A 20,960-nucleotide genomic window follows, 5' to 3' on the forward strand; every position below is an offset into this window, starting at 1 on the left:
TTGGCACAGGGCACAGCCAGGGCACCTGACCCAAACTGGCCAACAGGGTATTCCATACCATGCGACATCCCATCTAGTATAGGAATTGGGGAGTGTGGGGGGGGGGAATCGCTGCTCGGGGACTAGCTGGGTGTGAATGGTGGGTGGTGAGCGATTGCACTGCGCATCATTTGTACATTCCGATCCTTTTATTATTGCTGTTGTCATTTTATTAGTATTATCATTATTAGTTTCTTCCTTTCTGTTGTATTAAACCGTGCTTATCTCAACCCACGAGTTTTACTTCTTTTTCGGGATTTTCTCCCCCATCCCACTGGGTGGGGGGGGAGTGAGTGAGCGGCTGGGTGGTGCTTAGTTGCTGGCTGGGGTTAAACCACGACAGAGACAGAGTCACAGCAGCACAGAATAGATGCTGAAAGACACCTCTAGAGGTCATCCAGCCCACCTCGGCTGCTCGATTAGGGCCAGCTGCAGCAGGCTGTGATTCTGCTTCTCGAAGGTTCTATTGGCTGCGTTGCTCCCAGGTTGTGGAGCTCGCATGGGAAATGGGCAATGAAGAGGGATGAAGTTTCCTGGCACTTTCTGGCCAGTGCAGTGATTTTTATTTTTATTTTCCTTCTGATTTTTTCTCCCCCCTTGCTGGTCTTGCAGCTGCCCAAGGTGCAGCCAGAGAAGGGGAGGAGGGCCCCTGCCTGGCCTGCAGCTCCCTCCCTCGCCATTCTTGGGGTGATTTGGGGTTATTTTGCTGTGTCAGTGAGGCAAAGCTGGGCTCTCGGGGGCTGAGGTCAGTGGGACCCGAGGAAGGCCGTGATGGTCTTGAGGCTTTGAAGGGCTGTGCACCAAGCCCTGTCCCCGCTGGAGGGGGCGCTGGTGGTGTTCAAGACGAATGCCTTGCAGCCCTTGTTGTCGTGTGTGCCCGTGTCCCCCCTGGCCCCCAAGGTCTGTCGTTGTCGCAGGGGCTCTGTGCTGCTTTCTGCATGGGGCTGTGTCCGTGAGTCCTGCAGGGACCTGTCTGTCCTGGCTTCCCCACCAAAGGGCTGCTCCCCCTGGGGAAGGGGAGAGGGGAGTTGTCCGCGTCCCGCCCCACCGTTGCCTGCCCCGCTGGTGGTGACTGGGCCCTGGGGGTGGCTCGGTTCCCCTCGGGGCTTGCCCCGGCTCGGATTTGGGGCTCAGTGGGGCTTTTGCACCTCTTAGGGGCTGTTTCTTGTTGCCCCCTGCTCTCCCTCCCTGTCCCACACAGGCACCGAGCAGTTCTGGAGAAGGAGCTTTTAATTGAAAAGACAAGAGAAAAGGTCCCATCAAAGCTGGTCTAACACCTCCCTAGCCCCCCCCGCTCACCCCCCCTGCCATATACCCCACCCCTCCTCTCCCACCCCCCCCACTCCCCCCATCTCCATCCCTCTCACCCCTGTCTAATCCCCCCCCCACACACACACCCTCACATTGGCTGCCAGAGCCCTGCGCTTGCTGGGTGCCATTGGCAAGGAGCTCTGCGCCTGCCTCTTCCTCAGCTTGCCTGCCGTGGCAGGTGGGGATGGTGGCAGGTCCATCCCCGCATCCTGCCACGGCTCCTGGGGTTCCATCCCGCCACCGTTGACTATTTTGAGGCTCAGCATGGCGTCGCTGAGCTCGGGGATGCAGTAGTCGGGGGTGAGCATCTCCTCAGGCAGCGAGAGCGAGCTGAAGTCGCGGTCGGGGGTGTCTGTGCTGGTGCCAGCAGCGTCCTCGGGCACGGAGGCTCTGCTGGGAGCATCCTGGCTGACCCCCACTCCATACAGGGAGCAACCGAAGAGCCTTAGGGCCTCTTCCAGGAGCATCTCCTCGGACACTGCAAGGTCGCCTGCAGTGTCCCCAAGGGCTTGGTTGTTGGTGGCAGCGCAGGGGCTGGTGTGGACATCGCCGCCTGGGGGTGCCCCCACAGGGGTGGCCGTGCTGGGGATGTTGATCTGTGCCAGCTGCCCCTCGCTGTGCTGGTAGCCAGGGATGGACACTGGCAGCTCCAGAGGGTCTGGGGCCACCCCACTCCTCTGATTTTTGTAGGGTGCGAGGTATCGTGGTTGGCCCTGGGGGGTCCCTGGGGCTGCCCAGGCCAGGGGGGCCCCGCAGCCCCTGGGACCCCACAGGGCAGCACCCGGCAGAGAAGCGGCGCCTTGGCCAAGCGTGGCGGTGGCCAGTGGAGGCAGGTCGGTGGTTGTCCACTGGATGCGGAAGACCCGGGGATCGAAGAGGCAGCCACATGGAGCCCTCTGCAGACCTGTGTGGGTGAGGGGGAGCCGTGCTGGGCCGGGGGGACTGTCCAGGGGCACCCGCTGAGCCGGCCCCGATGGCCGACATCCCCCAGCTCTGGGCCAGGGGTGTGGGGAGCTTGTGGCCGGGGTGATCCCCACGGGGTGAGCCGCTGTGCCGGTGGGACAGGGTTGCAAATCGGGGAGGAGACTCACATCTAGGAGGTGAAAGGGGAGAGGTGGCCCCAAATATTTGGGGAATTCTGTGCGGATGGGCTTTACTGGGCACGCGCCGCCGGGCGAGGGCAAGGATGCTCACCGGGGCTTGCTGAACCCCCATGCGAAAAGTGCCGGGGGAACGGGTGTGATGGGGATGGCAAAGGTGCCAGAGCAGACTGGGGTGCCATACCTGCTGGTGGTGCCTGGGGGGCCTGGGCTGCAGGGAAGGGCTGCTCCCGTGCGAGCAGGCGGCACGGGTTGGCCGAGCCGGAGAGAATGAGACAGGAGCGATGGCCAGCGGTCACCTCTGCTCTTGCCCCCCAAGAGCATCCCTGGGCTGCAGGGGTTGGGGTCAGTCCCTGCCTCGAGGGTAGAAGGTTTTGGGGAGCACGAATGGCTGGAAAAGCTGGGGCGCCCGGGGGCCCCAGGGCCCAGGCAGTGGGAGCTGCGTTGGTGGCCGCGCCATGGTCCCTTCTGGCTGTTGGCTGCCAAGGACTCTTTGGCGTCTCCCCGGAAGGAATGCGGGGGCTCCCTGTGTTCCGCCCCACCCCCAAGAGCCTCCCCAGCTCCTCCTGGGGAGGGAAAGGGTTAAGGGAGGCTGGGGTGCCCCCGGGGCCTACAGGCGGCTCTCGGGGTCTGCGGGTGCAAATGCTCTTGGCTTTCAACAGTATTTTTCCGGTGGGGGAAGAAGAACAAGTTGATTCAGCCGAGCCAAGCGGGGACCAAGCTGCAGCCGCAGCCTCCTTGCGCCAGATGGCAAGTGCGTTTGTGACTGTTACCCGCGCTTCTGTTCGCTGCGTTGACCGGAGCGAGGCAGAAATAGGAAAAAGGACGTCGAGGGCGCGAAGGAAGGTCACGCAGTGTTGCTCGGTGGCACGCTTTCCCCCAGCCCTCGCTCCAGTAGTGCTGTCAGGTCTTTCAGTCTCCTGCTGGGAAAAGCAGCAGCTCTGGATCCCCCTGGGAGGGGGCGGTCCTTTCCCTGGGTGCGTGACACACCGGAGGAGACGGTACCTGCCGCCGCGTGCTCCCAGAAAAGGACTGGATTCTGCCCAACGTCCGGTGTCGGGGCGCTGGGGCTGTTTGCGCTCTACGGGATCCCAGGGATGGGGTTAGTACATCCCCTCCTCATGCTTGGAGGATTCGGCGCTAGCAAGGACACCCCAAGGGTACCAAGGACACAGGCCTCTCGCTCCCGCTGTGTGAACAGTGTGTGGCCTGGGGGAGTCGGGACAACTGCCGTGAACCGGAGGCCAAAGATCTCTCCTGGCCTGTATCCTGGTAATCAAAGAGATTGCGCTCTGTTCGTGAGGCACCTCTGGCTGCAAGATTGTGCAAGGCCATCTGCCGCGTAACTTGTGGCAGGGACCGATGCTGGGGGCGTGAAGGCAAGCGCGCTTCTAAAAGCATAAAACTCCGTTTCATTTCAGACCGCAGCTGAGCCACCCCGCTCCTCAAGACTCTGCCATCTGCACCGACCGCTGTGGCTGGGACCGGGCAGTGCTGCACATCCCAAAGGCCACCAAGTCACACCCGTGTCCCTGCTGCTTTGCCGGGAGCTTCTGCGATGCGAGCGATGTTCTGGGGGCTGATCTCTTGGACTGCAGCTACTCCGTCCCTGACCGGCAGCTGGCCAGGAGGGTTGTGTCCCAGGTGGAATTCCACCTCTCTGACGAGAACCTGGCCAAGGATGCTTTCCTCCTGAAACATGTCCAGAAGAACAAGATGGGCTGCGTCAGCATCAAACTGCTGCCGTCCTTGAAGAAGGTAGGCAGCGCGTTGCGTTGGCCAGCCGAGGTGGGAAGTGGCCTCCACGTGGAGGATGCCTGGGTGTCTGGGTGTGCTCTGGCTGTCTGCGGTGAGGTGGACGGGGAGGTCCAGGCTCTGCTCAGGCCGCCTGTGTCCCGGCAAAGCGCTGGTGGTGCAGAGCTGGATCCTGCTCTCTGCCTTCAACGTGCTGCAGCAGTTCTCCACCCAGGGAGGGTGGCTGGGGAAGCGGTGAGCAGTCCTCAAACCCCAAGCCCAGGGCTGGGTTCGCCTCTTCTGCCCGTGGTTCCCCTAGGCTGCTCTGGGAGAGATCGTGCCTTAACTAAAAAACTGCAGGGAAGCACTGGTGGTGTGATGTCCAGGGAAGCTGTGTCTTCTTGCCATGGTCCGGGAGCACAGGCGACCTTCTCCCACAAATCCTGAATGGGGGATATTGCCTTGCCATGACCTCAGGTTGATGGAGTTGCAGCCTGCCTGGATGATGGGTTTAGGGTGGCCCCTGCCTGGGGAGACTCACAGTGACGCAGTGGCCCCCTCTGTCCCTCAGGTGAAATACCTGACGCATGACTGGTGGCTGACGCTTTACACCCTGCAGTTCTCGGAGCTGCTGGAGGTGAATGAGGAGGGCACCAAAGTGAGGCGGTGGGTGATAGCATATGTCCATACAGAATGTATGGTATGTCTAAATATTTGTTGGTTTTAATATTTTGTACCAGCCGTGGAAACTGGTTTGCTGCTAGGTGACTGTAAAAGGGAGATTTGGTAAATAATTATTAGAAATCTTATACTAACACTATGATTGAAAAAATAGACAGAAGTGTAGCCAAGTAATTAACTAGTAGAGTTAGTAACCCACTCCTAAGTTTTACAGTTCTTTGCTCTTATGACTGGATGTTCCTGTACATTAGCTAAGATTAATATTGAAACTGACCATATATGACTGAAACCATGTTAATCTCCAAGATCAAAGAACAAGGATGACGAACAAGACTTGAAGGTCAGCCAACAGAATTTGAAATGGATCGGTGGGCGCAAAAGCAGCCCTTCGACTCAAATGAAGAACCGTTGCGTGCGATCAGATGTAGGCAGTCCTATGATACTCAGTTACAGTAATTTTTATGTCTATGTATACTAATCTGATTAATATGTAATTAGTTACGCCATAGAACCTGTTTGTGCTGAAGCTGTGGCACGCATGCTAGGTGGAACTATCCCCCGTGCATCCAGCGCTGCAATAAAGAATGTCTACTTTCTAAAACTCCAAAATGAGTCTTCGAGAGTTTCTTCGACCGGCTTTTCGGTATCATGGGTCCCCATCCCCGAGTCCCTGCTGAGCGTCCCCCCCAGCAGACTGCTGCTGGCCTGAGAGCTGCTGCCCCTGGAGCAGGACGTGCTGCACAAGGACCCCTCGGCCCCCTCCTGGCCCGGCAGCAACTTCAAGCCCAGCAATTTCAGCAATGCCTTCACTGGATTGCTCCTCGCCAGCAAAGTCTTCCCTCCGCTCGGGACAGGCTTGGGCACAGGCAGCTGCTACGGCCTCTGCCCCAGCACTGAGAGCACTCGTGGCTGCGGCTGGGGGAGTGGGGTGGGTGCCTGGGCACCCTGGCCCAGCAGCCCCTCGCCAGATGCCAAACCTCTTGCCGGCAGTCCTCCGGCAGCGGCGTGGGTGCCTGAGCCCCTCGGCCTGCGGGATGCGGTGCTTTGCCTGCCCCACTGTTGTCCCAAAAGTGGGGTCGTTTACCCAGGGTGCAAAATGCCAATATAAACACAGCAGAGCAGAGGTATTTTATTCCAGTTCATGTTTACGAAAAGATGGGGGCGAGGTGGTAATCCGCAACGCTAGCACCCCTCATGCCTAAACGGGCAAGCAATCTATACAGTTCAGTTATACATATTCAATTTCCAAAGTTCTTCCCAAAACTAGTGCTGGGAGTCGCTTATCTCGCACAGTTTCTATCAGGTTGAAGTTCCCCTGCTTGGAATTAAAGGTCCAGTGTTCTTTTCTTCTACAGCGCATGCTCAAGGAGAGTGGGGGGTAAGCCTTTTTGGTGTGGAATTGAGTTGGTGGTCATGATCTCCCCCTGCCACCTTTCTTTACTTTTCCTCCAGTTTTCGAAGATGTTTCTGACTTCATGCCTATTAGCAATTATTCAACTTTTTGGCGCCTCCTGGGGTAGGATGTTCCCTTCTTCTCAGTCTTTTAGTTCTTCTTCAGGGGCACAGTTGTTAGCAAGGCATGCGTTGATCATACAAAGGGGATCTTGTTTCACAAGAGCTTTGTGGCCTTTTTCGTGTGGCTTAAGTACATAATTTCTTAAGTACATCATTTCCCCCTGTGGTGGGTTGACCCTGGCTGGATGCCAGGTGCCCACCAAAGCCGTTCTATCACTCCCCCTCCTCAGCTGGACAGGGGAGAGAAAATATAACAAAGAGCTTGTGGGTCGAGATAAGGACAGGAGAGATCACTCACCAATTACCGTCACAGGCAAAAGAGACTCCGCTTGGGGAAAATTAACTCAATTTATTACAAATCAACCAGAGCAGGGTAATGAGAAATACAACCAAATCTCAGAGCACCTTCCCTCCACCCCTCCCTTCTTCCTGGGCACAAATTCACTCCTGGATTCCCTACCACCCCCCAGTGGCACAGGGGGACGGGGAATGGGGTTTACGGTCAGTTCATCACACGTTATTGTGATACTTGCCAAACCAACCAAGAAAGGTACAACTGGAGCGCAGGGAGCAAATGCTTTTCTTTCACCTTAGGCCAACGGCTCGGACGCTCTCTATGCTGCCCTGCCACAGAGGGCATCCCTCTTGTATCAGTAAGAGACGTAGGAGCGAATTAAAGCCAGGACCCCAAACCAGACCAAAAACCCGGTCGTGATCAAGAAGAAAGTGGAGAATGCATCAACTATAACAGAAAATTATTTTGGACATTCCCAGTTTACATTTGAAAAAAAGAGAAAAAAAAAAGAGGAGGAATTAGGTATTAAAAGAAGAGCACTGAATGATAAAGCAGTAGCAGTCCCTCTACCACTACAAACCCACACCCCCACACGCACGTACGCACACAGACTGAACACCACCAAACTCCCCTTGACTGTGACGTTCCCCTCAGCTTGCTGGTCTAGAGATACTGAATGCCTGAAGCACACCAAGGATAACTGAAAACATCTGCATGGCTTTAATGGGAATCCTCCAACTGAAACAAAGCGCTTTCTCCCTCTATCTGCGTTGGCACATCCCCGAGTCACGCTCTCACTCCTCTCCTTCAAAGTCAAGATTCCTAAACGTGAAAAGCGGGAGTGGAGAAAGGCGAAGGGAAGAGAAAAAGAGGGAGAGCATCATCAGTGGAAGACCTGCCAGCTGCTGCTGATGTTGCCCTGTTTGGGGGACCACCCCAGCAGAGAGGAGCTGGTTTGCATGCCACGGTCCTCCCTGCCTGTTCCCAGGGACAGGCCGTTTGCTCAGCTTTGCCGGCCAAAGCGTGGGAAATGCGTAGGCGTGCGCCGTCGCTTGCAGAGAAGCACGGTCACGATCACGTGCAATCCTTTACCTTTTTCCTCCCTGGATTCAAAGGGTTTCTGTCTTCAAAGTGAGAGCCTTCCATACGGTCGTTTGTGACATTTCATCCAGGATAATAATCTCAGAAGGATCAGTCCTGCAATAAATATTTTACATAGCAATCCGTGATTATGGGAACTGATGCCACCAAGGGCATTAGCATCAGCAAGAGGAACAGCGGAGCCCCGAGAATCAAAGCTCCGCATAAGTGTGGGAGGTTTTGCTGGATGAGGAGTTTTGGGAGGCAAGCCGGGGAGCTGCAGAGCAACAGCTCTGTGCAAAGGCTCTTGCTGGGGCTTAGCCCCGATCCGGGTTCCTAAGCCACTGCTGGTACAGATCACGCCTGCAACTCCTCATGTGTAAGTATGAGGATCTCCAGCTACCGTAAAGGCACTGATGAGGCAAGGTTTGGGGGTCAAACGCGAGTGCTGCAGCCACTCTGCTTGCGGTCAGAGCCCTGCAATCACTTCCTGCAGCCCTGCCCCCGAATTTGATTTTCCCACCAAGCTGCCTGCTGGTTTCTGTGGGATGCCCCACAAAGAGGCAAGTGGAGAAAACTCTGACAAACACCTTCAAGCTAATCTTGCCGGGGGTCCTGGTGCTTGGTGGGGCTTTACCTGTCACTGCTTTGCTTTGGGATATCCACGTCACTGGTCTTCCCCACGTTCAGCTGAACTGAACTTGCAGCAGCAGCAGCAGCTTCCATCACCCTCCTGGACTCCTAATGTAAAAAAGGGACAAATCACGTTCTCTGTCTTTGATCCAAGTGGAGATAAGCTGAATGCCCAGCACAAACAGCAGTCTGTCCTCCGCTTCTGCCCCTTGGCAGCTATAGGTATTAGTGCAGCAGGGGAGAAACCGTTCACTCCAAAGATTTCGGGGCAGGGGGATTGTGTGTTCAAAACACGATTATGAACAAGTCTTGCCAGCAGCAGCAGCAGCAGCATCTAATAATAATCATCATAATGATAATGACCTTTGTGAAAAACGACTCGTTTTAAAAATTACACCTGTATTCAAGCGTTCAGCTCACTGCTACTTGAGGAAACAAAGGTTACAAAAGTTACAGGCTATTGGGATCTATTTCGATTGAGTGCTGATCTTCCCCCAACGTTTCCAGACAAGCTGTAAGAGAAACAGGCAATCTCACAGCCACACGGAGATGTCCAGCCCCGAGGACACAGCAAGCCTTACCTCTTCTTCTTCTCCGGCTTCATTTCTGGCATCGTCCAACTTCTTCTTCCTTTCTGGCATAAGGTCATCCAGAAAGCTGAGCTCTCGCTTTGAGAAGCAGAAATCCATTGCTTTCCGGACAAAGACGAGAGCCAAAACCTTCACGAACAAGAGGGAAGATGTGGTGAGCTCAGAGACGATGCCACCTCTCACTCCAACGCTGCAAACACCCCGCTGCCGAGCGGTGGCAGCTCTTACCATCATGGGAAAGATGATGGCGGCACGGGACACCTTGATGGTCCAGAGCAGGACGAGGCAGGTCAGCTGGATCGCCGTGAAGAAATGCACCTTTCGCAAGGGCACGTGCCGCAGGTAGATGAAATCCGGCTGGTGTTTCGCCGGCATCCAAAACAGCTTCAAGCGATCAAAGAACTGCAAAATAAAAGGGAAAGGTTGCCACCTTGGGGCTGCGGCAAGTTTCTGGCCCTCTCGAGACGTGGAGGCACTTTGCAGCAGCTCGCTTGCCGTCAGAAATCCTGGATCCCACCGCATTCCTCCTGGGAGCAGCACCCAGTTTCCCTTCGCTCCATCTAGAAACCGGCATGCCCCTGAGAGCTGCCCACCAAATGGCAGCTATTCCATGCCATTCCATTATTAGCATTTCTCGGCCCACTGAATCCCCCCAGCGAGGATTTCCACCAGTGGTAGAAACTGCCTTCCCTTTGCACTGAATTCCCCCGCTTTCACGTAACCAAACACTGACCTGCCCTAAACCCTGCAACAGAGAGCGCTGAACTTGCCTGGTCGTCCCAGCCCTATATACCTCCTGTGCCTCCACCAATCTTTTTCTTACACAAAAGAGTTTCATTGCTTGCTCTGTGAGAAGTTTTTCCCATGCCACTGCTTTTTTCCCTGCTGCTACGGAGACAAAATACCAGGGAGCCGACATGCTGCACGCTGTAAAAGAGTCCGTACCTGAATTCCTCTGAGCGACGACACACCCATGTAGAGAAAGACGCCATAAAGCACAGGCATTGGTATAAACTGGGGGGGGGGGGGAGAGAAAAAAAAGAAAGAATGCAATCGTTTCTTTTTCTGTATTGCATTTTCAGTATTACCACCCTCTTCCACAGGCACTGCCTAAAATTGCTTGAAGCTTTCCAGCTTCCATTCAGGCTTAGAGATGGGTCAGATTTTAACCATTGTTTTGCCATGTTGTGCGCACGAGTGAGCTAAGGCTCTGCTTTAGGCTGAACTTGGGAGTTACCTCTCCTCAGAATAATCCTATTTTCCAGAAAGGTTGGAGGAAAATAGGCGATTTCACCCGTGCTACCCTATGCCGCATTCTCTGGCGGTAGAAGAAACACTTCTGCCTATTCTTGGGGCAACAGGCAAAGGCCACAGGCCTCCTTTTAGCCTAGAGACGAGATTACTTTGTGGGAGGAACGTGCAAGGAAGCCCACGGGGATGACCTCAGTGTGTTTAGCTCCTGGGAACGGCTGCTCCGGGGCATTTGGGGAGCAAACTGCAGCCACTAAAGGGCTGCCTGTTTGAAAGACAGCAGATGTGCTGGTCTGAATATGCTCAACTGTAACCCATAAACATGGGCGGGCCTGAAAGACACCCAAAAATTCAAGCAGTTGCGTTGCTTGCTCGTATCAAGCACACCAAACGGGGGCCCGAAGGGCTGCAAAGCCTAACTGAGGCTGGTTCCCACCGTGGGTCAAGCCCCAAGGGTTGGGATCACCTCCTCCTCCTCCGCTCCACAACTAACTACTCAGGCCTGCAGAGAGGAGACTGTTTGTCTGTAACCTCCAACAAGCTCGCGGTTGTTGGGTGGTTTGCATTTTCCTCTCACCTTTAACACAGAAGTGAAGAAGACGGAGCAGCCCATGAGCACAAAGATCAGCAAGCCAGTGACTCTCTGCTCTCGTATCCCCAGAAACTTGGGTTGCTCTCCTGGAGCTGAGCAGTCAGACTCTACTTTGAGGCTATTCACGTGGGTGATGGACAGGACGGTCGCAGCCACAAACCAGGGCAGCCCCATCACAGAGCACACCCCGAGCATCACGGCCACCACAAAAAGGTCCAGGTGGTACCCGCATCCTTTCTGCAGGCAGGAAAACAAGAAACAGAGCATCCCATAGCACAAGAGCAAGGATAACGTCGCAAGTCAGACTCAAACCCTGCTCGAGCACAAGTCAGCTTCTTCAGAAGTCAAAACAAGAAATGGAAACAAGTAAGGGTGTATGCGGGCTTTGCACAAGCACCTGGCATGAAAATCTGGCAGGAGTTCAGACACAATGGATATGCAGAGCTTGTGCGATAAATACTTCTCCAAAAAACAACAACCCACAACCCAAAAGCACCAAACCATTTTTTTCTTTCACAAAGAAAATTCTACCACTTGCAAGGAAGGTGTGACTCTGAGTTATCCCTGGCAGCGCATCAAAACAATTCATTCCCCACACCTGCTGCTGCTGCCATTTTAAAACAAAAACGCAGTTCTCTATTGCTCCAAGATTAATTAGCTCCTCCAAAAGGTTGCTCATCTGAACTGCCCTGTCACTTGCTCCCTGCATCATCGTTAATCCAGGAGAGCATCCTGCCACGTAGCCTGACCTTGTCCCAAACCAATGCCTTCAGAAAGCATCGGGAATAAGAGCTTCTCCCCAGACCTGCAGCCCAGAAGGGGCTGGAGTCATCTCTCGCAGGCCCTTACCTTCAGCTTGTGCTCCTTCCTGTTCACAATAACGGCACTGATCTGCTGGTCCATGAATATCAAGATGGTGCAGAGCAGAGCTGGGACGAGCGCAGCCAACACCGTCCGCCAAGGGTTGGGTCCTATGGGGTTGATGAACCACCCACGGTCGTCTCTGGTAGGCTGCAACAAAGCCCACACATCAGCATCGTCTCCCAGCCCAGGCACTCCACTGGCTTTCATTTTCCCCTCCCTCCCTGTGTCAGAGCACCTCCCAGCCCTGGCTTCATGTCCCCCTCTCCCGGGGGCTTCAGCAGTGCCAGTCTCCTCTTTGCAAGCACCTCTAGATACTTCCCCTGTAGGTATCTAGTTTTGGGGCCATCTTCTTGTTTCCAGGAGGAAGCAAGGCACTTGGAGGTGGAAGAGGAGATGGTCACACCACCAGCATCTCCTCCAGACTCAGCCCTGCCCTGCCCCGGCATCACCTTGTGGCACCCCCACGTGCCAAAACACCCCGTTACCTTGAACGCATGGGGGACCTGGAGCTTCGGCGATGGGATCCCAACCACAAAGTCAAGGAGCACCATGATGACGATGGTGAGGAAAACAGCAAAGTCGCTCACTGTGGACCGCACCTGGAGCGAGAAACCAGAGGTGAGAGGGGCATGGCAAACAGGGCCGTAACGTGAGATGCAAGAGTTGCAGACATCCACAACACTAAGGCTGCTTAACCAAATCCCACCACCCCTCTGAGCACATGCAGCCTGATCCCTTGCTTAGATACTGCTGCTGTGTTTGTCCCTGTGAGATCTGGGGTCAGACAATAAAAAAAGCTTAACTAGGCCGACAAGGGTTGGTTTAAGTCAAAACCTAAAAATAATAATAATAATATTAAAAATAAGAAAACACATGTCTGCCACTACAGCTACACTCACAGCTACAATGGATGGCAACAAGGCACTGAGGCATCCTTTAGTCCTCAAAAGGAAGCTCCTCATTCAAATCTACTTTCTGCTCGAGCACATAATGCACAGAAGGTAGGGAAAAAATCCCACAACCCCAACCCCCAAAACTTTGGGAAACCTGACTTCCTACTACCTGAGGAGGAAAAAAAAAAAAAAAAAAAAAAAAAATCAACCCCCAAAAATCTTCAATCTGGGGCAGGTCACAAGGCATGTGGGAAATGCTACGATGATTTTGCACTCAGGGAAACGAGTGCAGGACATCCAAGCTCTTGGAGAGCTTGGCCTGCAAGGCCAACGTTTCCCAGCTTGACCAAGGCAGGGCAAATACTGCTTAGTGCTCCAGGAAAGCCATTTTGGGAAACGAGTGTGGAGATGGACACTGGCCACCTCCTTCTACTTACTCTGGTTGGAAAGTAGCGGCTGGTTTTAAACTTCTTCAAGAAGCTTGACAGGGCAAAGGTGGCGAAGAAGAGGATGCAGCACCAGAAGAACACGTCAGGCGTGTAGGGGCCGTCGCGTCCACAGGCAGGTCCTTGAAACTCCCCACGCAAATACCGACATTCCTGGAGAAACAGAGCGTCAGGACACAAAGGCGGTGCACGTGCGGCAGGGAAACCTCGCATAGCTAGGGGGTTTTGAGGATCTTGGTCCAAGATCCACGACCCTGTAACTGCTCCTGCCAATGGAGATTTATATTTAATGAGCAGCAGCAGCTGAACAAGTGACACATCGAACTACACAGCGGAGAAATGAGATGTGAGGGGACACCATACCCTGCACCCTCGGCACATCCTCTGCCTGCCATTCGAGCAATCGTGGCTAAAGAAGACACCAGAGGGGAAGGAAACACTGGAAACTCTTGGGGATAGAGAGAGAGGGAAGAGGGAAGGAGGGCTAAAGACAACCATGCTAGGAAAGGAGGAGAAGAGACAGATTGTCCCTCCCCAGGGGAGGGCTCGCAGAACCTGGCCAAGAGGGGATGAAGGCCACCGTAAGAGCCTGGCGCCCTAGGCCCGGGCTCTGCTTCCGGCAACAACAGCCTGAGAGGCTGCTCAGACAAGCAAATTCATGCACGTACCTACAGACAGCACTGAACGAGAAAGCAAGGCCTGGAGTTACTAGGAACCCATTGAGGAGGCCAGCTACTACCTTTCAAGCATGAACTTAAGTCCTACAACTTCTACAATAATCAAACCACCCACTACTTAACCTTCCTCCCAGTCAGAAATACTGTCCTGCAACAGGCTTGACGGGGACACTTGCTACCCACAACGTTGGGGACCAGGTAGACTGGACAAGGTGGACTCTCCTCCCCAGGACCAAGCGGCTTAAAACCACACGCTACATTTAAGCAAGGACTTTTCCGAGCAGCACTAGCACAGTTTGAAGCCCATCATTCCCTGAAGGGCTCTGACTTCTGCACCAGGCAAATACCCCTGGACCCCATGGACGCGGCGTGAGGAAGCAGTGGCTCGGGGCACTTACGGTCACCGTGAGGTTTTCCCAGGCGATGCCAGACACGTTGATCTTGTTGCTCGCCCAGAAACGCAGCGTTTCGTTGCTGGGATGGGTCGGTGCCTCACACTTACAGCTGGGAGGAGAGAAGCCAAGACAGGGGTAAGGGAAAGGTGATGGAGGTGCAGCCCGGAGCTCCTGCCAAGGGGCAGCAGCTTTCTCAGGGGGAAAAAACCCCACTAGTAGCTGGTGAGGAAGTCCAGCTTGCTGTGCATGTGCACAGGGTAGGTGTCTCGCAGGTGACTCAGCTTCTCCAGAGCCTCGTAGATGAAGATGATGCAGATGAGGGAGGCAAAGGCTTCTTCTGTGAAGCGGGTGACGTAGCACACCAAACAGCTGGCGTCGGTGGCCACCAGCACTATGCACAAGAAGGCGGTCCACAGCCCAATGCACGCCCGCAGAGACAGATAGGAGAGCGTGTACTCCCTGGGAAAGCAGAATGAAACAAAGGCTGGAAAGGCCAGCAAGAGGCCCTGAGCCATGCCTGCCTTCGGGGAAAACGGGGAGCAATTTTGGAGCGTGTCAAGGCTGCGGATGGGAAATGCAGTTTCCATGTACTACTACAGAGAGCCTCGGGGCTGTGGTGCAGGGTGTAGACCCACAGCAGGAGAGGCCAATTATTTAGTTACCACTGTTTAACACGGATCTCGTGTTAACACCTTGGAGGCTGCTTGAGGTCAGGTCCCTCTTGGGCCAGGTGGTGTTCTCCCACATCACCCTGACGCCCTAACACTGAAACCAGCTGGGTTTGCACCCAGTCACCTGCTGCCAGCAAGCTGGGGCTTAATAATAAACCTTATGGCAATAAGGGTGGTTTATCTCCCATCAAAGCCATCGCAACAAAAGGACTGTCACTAAAATCTAGCAACTACCCCTAAGAAAAAGAAAAGCAAAGCATCTTTTCTCCATCACTGCCCCCTTCTGAAGGCTCTCGCAGCACCCAGCTGCGGCAGCCTGCCTTACTTGCAGAATTTGTAGAGGATCTTCTCAAACACGAGGACGGGTCCGGTGCTGCCGAGGATGGTGAGAGGTTGGCCGGCAAAGAGGCAATACACCACGCCGGCCATGGACGCGCCCAGCAGCGACTCCATGGCACTCTGTCCGGGGAAGAGAGGCGGCCGTGAGTAAATAAATCGTTAGGGAGAAACAAAAACCAAAGCCGGTTCACTGCAGCAGGGACTTTGGCCTGAGTTTTATCCTCCCCCATGCCCCCCAACAGAGAGAGGTGCTCACTATGTGGCCATTGGTCGCCTCCCCCAGCAGTCCCCCAAAGGTGATGACAGGGGACATGCAGGCACAGTAGAGGAAGAGGAAGGACGCCAGGCACTGCAGGCTCAGACCATCCCGGAAGTCGCTCCAGAACCACGGGGCTTTCCGCTTCACGTCCAGGGTCAAACCTCCAAAGAGCCTGCAGGAAGGAAAAAGAAGAGAGTCTGTTCTCTTGGAGGAACACGTCAACTTTGCTTTGCTGCGGAAGGGCAATCACAAGCATAGAGTAACTTTCGTGGCTAAAAAGAAGCACTCTCCTTCAGCCCAAATCAAGGAAACCTGCGTGCAACAGTGATGGCTGGGGCTGAGCCCAGCTGCCCAGATCTCCCCCCTGCCCAGCCCAGGGGACCAAGCTGGCAATGTGGAGCCCCTTCACTGAATCAGCTAACCCCAAAGACCTGCTAGAAGGGAAGGTGCATGCTCAGATTTGAGAGGCAAACAGAAAAAAACCCCATACTATTAAAGCTCCCACCTTCCCGTCTGCTGCAGTTCAGGGCCACTGTGTTTCTCCAGCGTGCTGTGAGAAGCACTGTCATCAAGAGCTCCTGGCATCTTCCTTTTTTCCTGTTAAAATGGAAGTAAGATAAAGCTATGGACTTGTAACCACTGGCTTGTTTTGCTTCTGGTCTGGCTCTGTAACTGTGTCAGAGTGGGACCTTGTGAATTTGGGCCCCTGAACAGCATCCCCAGCCATCCTGCCCGTCCTCCTCCCGCCTCCCGCCGACGTGGCACCCACCTGCGAAGGGACGTTTTTCGGGGGCTCGATTCGGATCGATGGATCCCACTCTCCTGGCGGCAAGACCGTGACCTGATCCAGAAACTCGTCGATGCCAGCCACGAGGTCAGCCCCGTTCTTGGCTTTATAGGCAACGTCACGGAAAACCTGCCAATAGAAGACAACCTGGTGAGAGGACAACCCAGCTCGGATGTCCTAACCAGTGCAATAAGCTCTTGGCTAAACGCAAGGCTTTTTCACCAAAATTCCCTGCTGGAAAGGGCAGGAAATATTCCCCCAAAAGGAAAAATCTGTGCATCACGGCACTTGTAATCATCTCCCCCACGAGGCCCCCGTCCCCCATGGCACACCATACCCTTCTGCTTAAAGAGCAAGAGAAGTTTTGCTGGCCCTGGCAATGCCACCACTGGGGACAGCGTGCTGGGGACCCCGGCGAGAAGGATGAGGTGCAGGATGCACCCCGGGCGGGATTTCAGCCTCCAGGATGTGGGGTGATGCAAATCTGCGTGTTTGCTTTGGGGTGAGAAAGAGGGCTGGGCTATTTGGAGAGCTGCGGGCAGCTGGGACAGCAAATCCTCTTCCTCACTACTTCAGAGACAGGGAGAGCTGAAGAAAGGCAAAAATGACCCGGAGCTATCTCATCTTGTCGCACCTCATCCGTCATGATAGTGGCCATGGACCTGCCGATCTCATGGTACTGATGGGCTTTTCCTTCTGGTCCAAGCAAAACAAACAGGAACCTGGGCAAGAAAAACAAAATGAGAGAGAGAAGAAGGTGTCCTTGCTCCAAGAGCACACAAGGAAAGCCCTGGCAGCTCTCAGCCCAGAGCGTGGCTCAAGACGGGACACGTAGGCTCAGCGATGCCGCGATGAATTTGAAATTCTTCAAAACCGACGGCAAATGTAATTTGGGGGCCAACTTTCATTACAATTGGCCGATGGGTTTAAAAGCTACAGCAGGGAATGGAGAAATGAAGGCGAGGAGACGTGGGTGGGGGAAGCGTGCTTGCTCCCCCTCCCGCTAGCCTTGTTCCCTTGGGACACCAAACTGATGCCTGCAACTTGATGTTTGGTTGGGTGTCTTTTTTACGGAAGAAATTTGCGCTTCTCATTCGCACCTTGTTGGGATGGGAACTTCCGTCATGCCTGAGAGGAGGACAGCCGGGCTCAGGCGGGACAAATGCCACGATGGGCTGGTGAAGGAAATCCAGCTCTCCTACGAGCACGTTGGATGCTTCAGCCCCGGTGGGAATTTTCTTCATGAAGTGCAGCTCCGCCTGGGCACGACAAGCGATTTTCAGGCAATTACCCCAAAAGCAAAGCCCACAGCGCTCTGCAGCACACTCTGCAAGAGCAAATCTGGCCCTAAAGGCGTAAGAAAGCTACGAGTGTCTCACCTTGCTTAAATCCATTGCTCTGCTCTCACGGTTCACCCCATCTTTAGCTTCCGCAGCGGTGGGAGAAGGACAAGGGGTGATTGTTTGGGCTGGTAAGAAAAAGAAAAGACACTCAGAAAGATGGACAAGGAGCAACTGGGACGCTTCTCCTTTGCCCGGGCAAGTCTAATGGGGCCACAGCCCTGCAGAAACCCTCACCTGGCTTGTAGAGGAGGTGCAGGTCTGACTGCCTCTTGCTCACATCAGCAAACAAGCAGACAGCGGGGAGAAGGTTGGTTGTCTTCTCGTTCTGATGGTGGTGCTTCCTCAAAAGGACTTCTCGAACTTGCGCCCGCACGTGCTCGTCAAACTCCGTGGACTGTTCTTGCTGGGCCAGGATCATATCTGAGGATGGCAAAGGGAAACAAAGCCATCAGAGCAGAAACCCCAACAAGTCCCGACCCCCAAAGCCCCCAGGGAAGGCTGTGCCACACAGGCTGCACCCTAATGCCGGCTCAGCCTTGCATAGCAAGGCCTTTTAATAATGTTCAGCCTTTGCAGCGAAAACGAGAATTTTCTTTTGCTAAGAAACATCATCCAAGTGCTTATTCATCATTCCGCTAAGATAAATATTTCCCATTCTAAATAATGCAATTTTCTTGCCCGACCTGGCCTTTCTGACTCTACACGCTTACCCAAATTATAAGCAATCTATAGCACAGACGTTCCCAGAGTTTCCCGTGCTGATCGAGTGCAATTTGCTGAGCCCAGGGAGAAACGTGCTAAGAACGGCTCCGACTTCTCCAGCCCTTGAAAGGGCTGAATGGAGACCTGCCGCCAGTCAAAGATAACTTCTCCAAAGCGGCTTTTGCAATTAACTTCAAATATCTTCCCCACAGAAATACACTGCTTGGTCATCGCCAGAGAAACTCTGCCTTAAAACTCTTAAATGCTGGATGTGAAGGCAAAAGTAAAAAAAAGAATGCGAGGAAACAGCTTGTAAGAAATAGTTCCTTTAAGGAGGTTCAGCTCTTACGCAGACTCCGTATTTCTAAGAGCAGCCTGCTAAGCCCTGACACACGCCCCTTTTTGGCTGCAGAATATTCTCTAGTGGCTTCTCCAACCCCACAAACTGCTTTCAAAAGGACCCCCTATTGGAATAAAAAAACAGCGCGACTGTTGCACGCCCAGTCTACATCCAAAAACAGCTCACGAGAAAAACACAGTGGCACTTCTGGAAAAGGACGTGCCATTGGGGCAGGGTTTGATTTGGAAGTGAAGAGCACCGTGGCGAGCTGAGCTCGGCCATTCCCGGAGAGATGCAGTGCCCACGGTACCTGCAATCTCTTCGATGCTGTTGGCACAAATGTCCAGCAGCACCGACCCATTGCTGATGCAGCTCCTCAGCTCGGAGAGGCTGTGCAAGGACAGTGTGCCAACGTAGGGCTTGCTCCAGCGCTCGCCGCCGTCTTCCACGTCCTCCTCAAACTTCAGCCACCTGCGGACATCGGGTGCGATCAGCCCCATTGCACGAAAACAGCCCCAGCTCTGCAGCCCCTTTGACAGAGCCACGGGGTGGCAAGAGGAGAAGGCTCCTCGTGCCGCCACCTGCAGCTGCAAAAGCTTCGCGTCCTGGAGAGGAGAAAGCAGAGCCCACGGGCGCTGCTGGTGCGGGGACTCCTCTCCCACCGCAGCCAAAGCAGCAGGGATTTACCTTGCCGTTTCCTTCCACTCGGCATCTCGGCCCTCTTTTACACAGATCTCATCCAGCTCGGAGAACAAGTGGTGAGGGATGTGCTGCTCGTCCTCCTTGGTCCTGAGAATGAACTGCACCCGCTGGGACGGGGAGCCTGGGGGCAGAAGGCAAAGACCCATCCCGTAACCGCGCCTGAACACAGCTCGTCACCCTCATGTGCAAAGTGGCCATCAGCACCAGTGCAGCCATAAACCCTGGGCTGGCCCCTCTCCTCTGCGTCTGTCTGGGCTTGCACAGAGCCGTGGAGAAGGAGAAGCATCTAGTCCACCTCTGCATAAGGATGGGCTGCTTTCCTTCCCCACATTGCCATTTTTAAAGCCAGGATCCCTCTAAGGAAGACGAGCCTAAACCCATTATGCATTTAACTGCATTAAAAAAAAAAAAAAAAGAAAAAAAAAAAAAGAAAGTAAAACTTGGGAAAAAGAGGGTGTTGCTCAATAAGGCCACTTTCCCTCGGAAGAACAGCAACTCACTCAAACTAGCCACGGGGACCTGCTTGCAGAATGCCCCAGTGCCCACGTTGCCCCCAGTTTAGCGAATGCCGCGGTGGGACTTACAGTGGTAGCCCTGCTCTGTCGGGGCAGACTCCTTCTCCCGTTCCCCTTCCCGATGCTTCTGGCAGTGGCGTCGGTGATGCCGGTGGCTCTGCCTAACCAGTGGCATCTGTGCGCCCACGTACAGGGTCCGGTGGCCTGCGAAAAAGCAGCGTTTTTTGCAGCACTCTCGGCATTGCGGCAATAGTTGAGGTGGCTGGTGCCTTGCTAAGCCACGGTTCGATCCCAGGAGCAACGCCAGCTTCCCTTAATGTTATTTTCACTGGACCTCCTTTTTTCCAAGCCTATTTTACTCAAGCTTTGCAACAACACAGCAACAACAAGTGTTGGCTCCGGGTCATCTAAAAGTGCCCTGAAAGTGTCGGACCTCTTCTCAAATTCCAGCTTCGGCTGGACAACACTCAGACTTGCTCATTAAGCAGCAACACAAGCTAATTATTTTCAAAAGCTCTGTATGGCACGAGGCAACAAGAGACGATCAAATCAGTCCCATTGTAATGAACTCCAGAACAAAAAAAGAAAATCACAGCCCCGCGTCTGCAGCCCTGAAATGATTCTCCTGACCTCTCCAAGCCAGGAGCAACCTCTGCGAGAAAAAAAGCCGTGAATTATCGAGCCCCGTGGCTACAACTCACACCGTGGCCTCCCGGGAGGCTTTTTCCCTCCGTTTAAAAAGCCATAACAGTAAAAAATGTGACAATAACTGTGCTGCTTTATTGAGAAGCGCGGCACGTTTTGCTGCACGTGATGTGACACCCAACAAGGCACACTGGAGAGACTTTGTGCGATGGGAAAACGCGCTGGGCTGGTGGCTCCTCCACCAGGATCTCAGCAGAGACTCACCTTCCAACTCCTCCTTCTCATAGCAAATACTGACAGCGTTGCTCCTTCTTCCCCGGTCAATCACTGCCTCCTCGTCATGTCTCTGTTTAGCAACGACAAGAAGGGAAAAGTTGGGGCTGGGGGTGGAGAGCTCCCTTACGTCCTCCCAGACATCATCCACCCCTGCGTCCACGCGAGTCCACAAGCCATCACGCCTCTGCGTGCCTCCTCCTCCTTCAGGCACAGCCCTAAAACCACAGACTTGTAGGAGGGTTTTCTTCCCATACGCAAATAAAACAGCCCATAACATCACCTGTA

At 54.2% G+C, this 20,960-nt stretch overlaps 1 protein-coding gene across 1 annotated transcript in view; it reads right to left on the reverse strand.

Annotated features, from left to right (window-relative positions):
• Positions 1–19,437, reverse strand: part of LOC126037240 (U3 small nucleolar RNA-interacting protein 2-like) — a 33,058-nt gene extending 13,621 nt beyond the window's left edge. Inside the window, exon 1 of the mRNA XM_049797507.1 lies at positions 19,417–19,437. Within this exon, the coding sequence (XP_049653464.1) occupies positions 19,417–19,437 (21 nt within the window). The remainder of the gene's footprint in view (positions 1–19,416) is intronic.
• Between the last annotated feature and the right edge of the window lie 1,523 nt (positions 19,438–20,960).

Source organism: Accipiter gentilis, unplaced genomic scaffold, assembly GCF_929443795.1.
Source record: "Accipiter gentilis unplaced genomic scaffold, bAccGen1.1, whole genome shotgun sequence".
NCBI classification, from domain to species: Eukaryota; Metazoa; Chordata; class Aves; order Accipitriformes; family Accipitridae; genus Astur; species Astur gentilis.